The 8,408-nt window shown below is 49.0% G+C and overlaps 1 protein-coding gene across 1 annotated transcript; it reads right to left on the minus strand.

Annotated features, from left to right (window-relative positions):
• Positions 1 to 558: 558 nt before the first annotated feature.
• LOC134373941 (zinc finger protein 132-like) lies at positions 559 to 6,579 on the minus strand. The gene is made up of 3 exons (XM_063092029.1): positions 6,190 to 6,579; positions 4,246 to 4,414; positions 559 to 2,558 (listed from the first exon to the last, which is right to left on the minus strand). Exons 1-3 carry the CDS (start codon positions 6,250 to 6,252, stop codon positions 637 to 639), a joined length of 2,154 nt encoding a protein of 717 aa, XP_062948099.1. The 5' UTR covers positions 6,253 to 6,579; the 3' UTR covers positions 559 to 636.
• Positions 6,580 to 8,408: the final 1,829 nt, after the last annotated feature.

Here is an 8,408-nt window from a genome sequence, read left to right on the forward strand (position 1 = left end):
TCTACCCATTAATTTTCTCAACCTATCCCAATAGAACCTCTCAACCTATCCCAACAGAACAGATTAAAGGTGACTTGTTCAATAAAGTCTTTATTATCACACAGTGTAGGGCAGACCAATGTAGGTAGTTCCAGGGGAGGGTGATTTATGGGCTCACTGGACACATCACAGGGGTTACATGCAGACTTGATCACATTCATGAGGAATGTGCATCTTCCCGAGAAGCTCAAACTGAATTCCCCTCACGGCCTCTCAACCAGCATGGATGGGGTCCATTCATTGCCTAACACTCTCAGAGGCAATGGGAATGAAGGCATTCCAGTGGGCTGAAGACAATCCTGATTCTATCCAGGAAAGGGGAAGGGAGGCACAGGGAGCTGTTTTCCCCATGCATGAGGAGAGGATTGCTGCACATGTTAAGATTCAGGCAGGATGGTAAGTGGTTATGGTTTCTGCCTTATGTTCCAGGAGTGATATGGCTCTGCCCAGGTTCCTGGACTAGGCAGAAAGGGCAGATTAGTTTCTGAAGGCTTTTCCACATTAGAGTACATAATTTCTCTGTGGTGAGGATTCTGCTGCACAAAGCTTGACTTGGCTGAAGATTTTCTCACAAAGACCACTTTCATAAAGCTACACTCAGGCATGAATCCTTTTATGCTGAGCAAGGTTACAAAGGCGGCTGAAGATTTTCCCACACTGGCTGCACTCATAAATCCTTTCTCTAGCATGAACTCTCTGGTGTCGAACAAGTGTGGATCTTTCACTAAAGGCTTTCCCACATTGGTGGCACTCATGGGGCTTTTCTTGTGTGTGAACTCTCTGATGACGAACCAGGTGGGAGTTATTGCTGAAGGCTCTCCCACATTCGCTGCATTCATAAGGCCTTTCTCCAGTGTGAACTCTCCAGTGATAAATGAGGCTGGACTTTCGGCTAAAGAATTTCCCACATTCACTACACTTATAAGGCCTTTCTCCAGTGTGAATTTTCTGATGCTTAATGAGAATGGAGTTTTGGCTAAAGAATTTCCCACATTCATTGCACTCATAAGGCTTTTCCTTTGTGTGAACTCTCCAGTGCTCAGTGAGACTGGAGCTGTGAGCAAAGGCTTTTCCACATTTGCTGCACTCATAAGGCCTTTCTCCAGTGTGAATTCTCCAGTGCTGAATCAGGCTGGAGCTGCGGCTGAAGGCTTTTCTACACTCAGTGCACTCATAAGGCCTTTGTCTGGTGTGTATTTTCTGGTGCTGGATGAGGGAGGAGCTATTGCTGAAGGCTTTCCCACATTCACTGCATTCAAAAGGCCTTTCTCCAGTGTGAACTTTCTGATGCCGAAGGAGGTGGGAACTTTGGCTGAAGTCTCTTCCACAATCTCTGCACTTAAAAGGCCGTTCTCCAGTGTGAACTTTCTGGTGCTGAGCAAGGTTGGAGTTATTGTTAAAAGCTCTTCCGCACTCACTGCACTCATAAGGTCTTTCTCCAGTGTGAACTCTCCAATGCTGAATGAGAGCAGAGCTTCGGCTGAAGGCTTTTCCACACTGATTGCACTCATAAGGTCTTACCTGAGTGTGAAGTTTCTGGTGCCGAAGGAAATTGGAGCTTTGGGTAAAAGCTCTTCCACATTTGAGGCACTCAAAAGGCCTTTCTCCAGTGTGAACTTTCTCATGCCGAAAGAGGTGTGACCTGTTATTGAAGGCTTTCCCACACTCACTGCACTCATAAGGTCTTTCTCCTGTGTGAATTCTCTGATGAACAAGTGTGAGTTTGTGGCTGAATGTTTTCCCACCTTTACTACACTGATAATATTTTACCCCAGTGTGTAATTTCTGGTGTTTCCTCAGTTTAGATGGGTGACTAAAGGCCTTCCCACACTCTATACACACATGGGATGTTTCTCCACAGTGAAATTTTTGGTTAACAAGGGTTGATTTCTCCTCTAAGAAATTTCTACCTGTTGGGCATCTAAGTGGTATATCTTCAGAGTGAGTTCTCAGATGGTTAAAGAGGGTGGAGCTCTTCAGGAAGGCTTTTCCACATTTGCTGCACTTGAAGAGTTTCTGTGTGGTATGGACTTCTGGGAGCTGCCTAAGAATGGAACTGTGTAGGAAGGCCTCCCCATGCTGGATGTTCCTTTGTGGCTTCCTCCCACTGTCAATAGCCTGGTGCTGAAGTTCATGGCTGTCCAGAATGGCCTTCCCACCTTCCCCACAAGTCAAGGTCTTCTCCAACAGGTGGATTCTAGAGCTTTTCACAAATGAGTCCCTGTTTTTGTACCATCTGAAGGGCTTCTCTCCACTGAGCTCTTTCTGGTGCTGGTGAAGGTTTGTGTTGAACCAAAAGTCCCTCCCACATGCTCCATACATGCAGGGTTTCTCCTCAGGGTATGTTCCTTGATGCTCAGTTAGGTGCAAAATGTCTTTCAAGAATGGGCCACACATGTCACAGGTGTCAGCCTTCTGGGTGGAGGGGTCTGCACTGGGGATCCTGACCTGTGACACACCTTCTACAGAAACATTCTGCTTGGGATGGTCCTCATCATCTTCCACTCCATGCCAACAACCTGAGAGCAGAGAAATGCCAGTTAGCTGAGTATTCCACTTGGTGGGAAAGGGTGGCTTCATTAGAAATGTGTGACTGACCCACCCAGAAATGGGTCCAGGAATTGTTCACAGGCGAAGGAGGCCAGAACAAGGGTGAAGAAGGGCCCACTGTGCAGGACAGGGCCCAGTCAAGCCATAAAATAAGGGAGTCCCCATGAGGGACAAGGACACAGAAATGGGGCAAAGGACTTGAACAGACATTTCTCTAAAAAAGATATATACACAAATGGCCAATAAGCATATGAAAAGATATTCAACATCATTAGTCAGGAATACACAAACCAAAACCACTATGAAATATCACTTCATACCCACTAGGATAGCTATAATAAAAACAACAAACATTGATAATGAGGTAGAAAAATTAGAACTTGTACATTGCAAATGGGAATGAAAAATGGTGCAGGCAATTTGGAAAACAGTTTGGCAATTCCATTCCTACATATCTACCCAAGAGAACTGAAATCATATCCATATAAAAACTTGTACAAGAAGGGCTGGCCTGTGGCTCACTCAGTAGAGTGCGGTGCTGATAACACCAAGGCCGCGGGTTCGGATCCTGTGTAGGGATGGCCGGTTAGCTCACTGGCTGAGCATGGTGCTGACAACACCAAGCCAAGGGTTGAGATCCCCTTACCGGTCATCTTTAAAAAAAAAAAAAAAAACTTGTACAAGAATATTCATAGCAGCATTTTTCATAACAGCCAAAAAGTGCAAACAAGCCAAATGCTCATCAACTAATGAATGGATAAACAAACTGTGGTATATCTATAAAATGGAATAATATTTGGCCTTAAAAAGGAATGAAGTATTGATACATGCTACAACATGGATGAACCTCAATAATATTATGCGAGTGAAGCCAATCACAGAAAAACACATATGGTATGATTCCATTTACATAAAATGTTTTGAATAGGTAATTCTACATAGTCAGAAAGTAGATTAGTGCCTAGGACTTGGGAGGAAGGGATGAGGGAAGATGGGGAGCAATTACTAGTGGGTACTAAGTTTCTCTTTAGGTGACAAAAACATTCTAAAATTAGATTATAGTGATGGTTACACAATGTAAAAATATGTTTAAATATAATCATAAAATATATTTAAAACCACTGAATTGTATACTTTAAAAGGTGAGCTTTATGGTATATCTCCAAATAAAGCTGTTTTTAAAAAATGTCTTGGGCTGGTCCATGGCTCACTTAGGAGAGTGTCATGCTGATAACATGAAGGCCAGGGATTCAGATCTCTATATAGGGGTGTCCGGTTAGCTCACTTGGGAGACTGTGGTGCTGACAACAGCAAGTCAAGGGTTAAGATCCCCTTACCGGTCATCTTGGGCACAGCCCCATACTGGGTCACCCAGCCAGGGACTGGTCAAGCTCAGTGGGATCCGTTAGGCACACTGGAGATAACTGATCTCCAATCTTTGCCCCCACAAGGCCCCTGGGCAACAGCTACTAGGACTGCTCATGAGGCTGCTCAGGGAGAGGCAGGGGAAGTGCACACAGCAGAGTCCCAAGATCCACAACACCCACAATAGGAAACCTGGGAAGGAAGCAATACCCATGATCCTGCTCTGGAACAAATAGCACGTTCTATGGGGAAAGCTGGTCACCATGCTGGGGCAGGTCATAAGCGTCTTACCAAGTGAGGTCATGAGTTCAAAGTTTTCCGACATCACATTGTGGTACAGGTGCCTCTGGGCCACATCAAGAAGCCCCCACTCCTCCTGGGAGAAGTATACAGCCACATCTTTAAAGGTCACTGGACTCTGTGAGAATGGGACAGCTGAACCAGGGGGCCAACGGGTGGGCTGAACAAAACAAACAACAAGTAAAATAAAACAAAACAAAACAAACGGTCAAATGGACACATCCAAGCTATTGCCCTGTGACTTAGAGTCCTGCCACATCTTCCACTGGCATCTCTTCTCAAGATTCTCTCAGTTCATCCCCCCTCAACTACCCACAGCTTACATGGAGATAACTAGGCCCTGGTACCACTGGTGCCCCTCTTTCCTCATAGTCTCACCTGTCACTGTCTCCAGGCCAACCCAAAGGAACAATAGGGAAGTGGGCAGATGGATGCTATTTAAGTTCTGGGCTGGCACTGAGGGCCATTCCCTCCTGCTGGCCAATTTCCCTATGTCTTCCAGATCACACCTCCCAAACATTAGAAAATTTGGGCTCTCCTTTCTCCTTTAAGCATCCAGGGCTCTGGGCCCATCGGTTTGCATTCTCTCACCTTGTACATGTCACTCTTTGGACCATACTGTCATTATATCTCCGCCTGTCCCCACCACCACAACCATCCCTCTCCCTGTCCACAGCATAGGCATCCCCTAGCATCCCATATCTCACTATGCATATGGCATACCTAACAAAGGCAACCAAGATCCAATCCTGGCTCAGACCTGCTCCACATCTCCAAACACCCCACCCCCAGAGGTAACCATTGCCCCCCAAATCAATGCCTCCCCTCCTTTCCCTGTTGCTTCAATCCTCAGCTGCCCAGAACCATGAGCAGATCACATATACCTCTGCCTTCTTCTACCTCTGCCTTTGTATGTACTATCTCCTTACTAGTCATAGCTGTCTTCACTACTCCTAACACCTGCTACTTCACCAGCCTGACAAAACCCTCAGGCCCCAAAGAAGATGGCCACAAAAACCTGGTGAGCTGTCTAGAGGTAAATCAACCTGACCCCAAGCTCCACTAACAACCTATCTCTGACATTTCTATGATTCATTTTTTGTCCTAGATCTACTCTCAGCTCAGGAGGCTTGGTCACTATCCCGAACCCAACCCACAGCTGTATGCAGTGTCCACACACAGGCCTCTATTCCTTTGATGTCTCCAGCCTGGACCTGGCATAACTCCATATTCACATGTTTAGCGGCCCACTTGACACCTCAGTTCAGCAGTCTCTGGAACATCTCAAACACAACATGGCCAAACCCAACTCTTCATCTTCCTCCTGAAATCTGCTCCTCACACCAACTTCCACATCCAAAACACCTAGGGTCAACCTTGGTATCTCACTTTCTCTCACTGCCCCACATCAGGTAATCTAGTAGGCCTACTTAAGCAGATTCACAAGCCAACCATTTTTCCTACCTCCACAGGCGTTTCTCTGTCCAGCCACCAAAAGCATACAACTGGACTACTGCAGTCGCCCCTTCACTGGTCACCCACCAGTGAGGTCACCCACCATCTCACATCCCCCAAGTCTGTTCTCCACTAGGCATCCATTGGGAGTCAGTTAAGACCAGAGTCAGATCACATCCTTTCTCTGCTCTAAACCTCCTATGGCTCCCACCACCATCAGAATAGAGGCCAATTCCTCAGCCTGCCCTTTCACGCCTAACTCCGGTCTCCCTGCTCTGTGTTTCCACCAGACTAAATGAAGATTTGCTGTCCCCTGAATCCTTCCATTTCATCACCTCTAAGCAATTTACTCATGCCTATCCCTGTGCCTGGAAAAGTCTCGCAGACCTCATTGCATATGATTCCAGAAATGGGTATCCCTCCAGGAACATGAGGGGCCGGGATTCCAGTGGGTGAGGGCCTGGGGCACCCTCCACTCACCTGCGCCGGGTCCAGTAGCGACGCTGCCGGCCCCATCGACATCTGTGGGCTGGGCGGGGCCATAAAAGGCAGCGACCAGAGAGAGCAGTGCGGGCTCAGCCGAACCCCCACACCTCCACTGGGAGGGGTGATCGCGGGCCGACGGTCGCACTCAGGGCCTCTGTCTTCCCGGGTATAAAAAGAGCCCGAGGACCAGGCAGCCGCCTCCGGGGACCCTGGGACGAAGGCTGAGTGCGGAGACCCCTAAGAGTCGTGGCGCTGGTTCCACATTCAGGAAAACCAAGGCTCAGGAAGGCAGAGCCACTAGCTGGGGTTACGGAGCATGTAAAAGTGCGGTAACGGTCTCTGCCTTTCTCTCCCGCCCCCTTCTCCTCCGGTCCCAGCGGCCGCCGGCAGACCAACCCACAGCCGCAAAATAAGGGTGGCAAAGGCGACGCCGGAAGTCCCGCCCTATCCACTGCGGCCCTCGTGGAATTGTCCCTGGTATGAGCCTTCATTGGCTCAGGGCCCGCCGCCAACTATGACACTGTTCTCCTGAGGCCGTTGCGGGGCCGCTAGGTCGTTGCCAAGGTGATTAGGAAAGGCCCTTCTAAAGTCCCTGGTCACGGGACGCAAACTACATTACCCAGAAGACCCCTCGCCGTGCATCAGGGCTAGCCAATGAGAGCCCGAAAGACCACTTGTTGGCCCAATGAAAGCCTAGGGGAGGGGCGTTTCCTGAAGGCCATACCGGCGGAGGCGGAGCTTCTGGCGTCTCTCTCGGACTGTTTGGCGTCTCGCGAATAGGTCCGCAGCTGACGAAGGACTGGAGTCGTCGGGCGAGAGGCGGTGTCTAAGAGGCTCCACGGGCCCGCTGAAATATGAACGGGGAAGGCACGACAGTCAGAGAAGCTCTGCCTCCGTGACCTTTACGCGCTCTGACCGCGGCGATGCCAGTCCCTGGAGCCACAGTGTCCCCGGCCGTAGAGGGTCGGCCCCATTGGCCCATAGGGCTACGCCGCGCTGGGGTGTCAGCCGGGGCGTTTGCCAAAACCGGTGCGTGCCCACGGCCCCCTGGAGTCATCATCCTTGGCGTCGTGTCTGGTTTACGGAGCGGGAGACCGAGGCCCAGAAAAGCCCCCCGGTCCGAGGTCATGACGCGGCATGTGACCGGACTGCGGGCATGATACGTGAGCCGATCTACTAGGCACAGTATAAGGGAGGGTCTCCTGGCCCCCACTCCTCTGGACTTCGAGCACCATTGTCGTAAATCTCCGACTGAAAAGCACCAACTTGGGATCTCCTGCGGCCCCACGGAACATTGGAGCGTTCGCAGGTAGGAGTCACCATTTCAAAATCAAGTATGATGACACGTGGAGGGTACAGGCAGAGGTATGTACATCAGCAAAAGCTTGGATATGAGGCTGACCTGAGAACATTCAGGAAAGTTCTTGTGTTTCCACTGCAGGGAACCTACACCGAGAAGAGGAATCCTACCTCAAATGGGGGCTGAGGGTGCTGGGAGCCATGAAAGATTTTGAACAGAGGAAGGGATGGACGTTATCAGAATTAGTTTTGAAAGTATCCCAGTGGCTGCTGAATGTACACAGGGGAGGAGGTCATGGCATTGAAACAGAGTAAGGCTAGGCCTGTGAACCAAACTGACTCCATTATCCCTGCAGAGGACACTTTGTCATTTTTCTACTCCTCAGTCACGAGACCCCCCCAGGGTAAATGATTACCCCATGGGCTGCCCTAACAAAACAGACTGAGATAAGAGAGGAAACATATTTACTGAGTTGCAAAACCCCTCCCCAAGGCTTGTTTACTATAATTGTAAAAGTTACAGATTAACCTTAAGACCCCTTTAGGAATTCCCACCTGTGCACAAAGCATCAAGGTGACTACTACAATGACCCTCCTGGGGCGACAGTGATGAACACCACTGCCTACTGAGCATGTGCCCATGACGCAACCAGGAAGAACAGAACAGACCACCTCCAGTGATGCTGGCCTATACCCCTTAACTCCTTTCCCTGTAAAAGATGCTGAACAGCTTCCCTTCAGGGGGCTAGCCTTCCTGTTGCTACCCCCCTTATGCGTAAGTCTATCTCCTCTTTTAATAAAGCGTTGCTTGCTTTACTGTTTGGGTACATTGTTCATTTCTATGACTTTGGGCCTAATTTAATCACTGGCAAAAATTGGAAAGCTTTGGGCACCAGAGAAGACTCTACCTACAA

This window comes from Cynocephalus volans, chromosome 3 (assembly GCF_027409185.1).
Source record: "Cynocephalus volans isolate mCynVol1 chromosome 3, mCynVol1.pri, whole genome shotgun sequence".
In the NCBI taxonomy this organism is placed as follows: Eukaryota; Metazoa; Chordata; class Mammalia; order Dermoptera; family Cynocephalidae; genus Cynocephalus; species Cynocephalus volans.

Bases quoted from the DNA above. Each gene is read 5' to 3' on its own strand.
- LOC134373941 (XM_063092029.1), bottom strand. From the start codon at position 6,252: ATGGCCCCGCCCAGCCCACAGATGTCGATGGGGCCGGCAGCGTCGCTA. The intron at 4,415-6,189 runs GTGAGTGGAGGG...TGTTTTGTTCAG, and splicing joins CGCTACTGGACCCGGCGCAG to CCCACCCGTTGGCCCCCTGG. The intron at 2,559-4,245 runs GTAAGACGCTTA...CTCTGCTCTCAG, and splicing joins TGAACTCATGACCTCACTTG to GTTGTTGGCATGGAGTGGAA.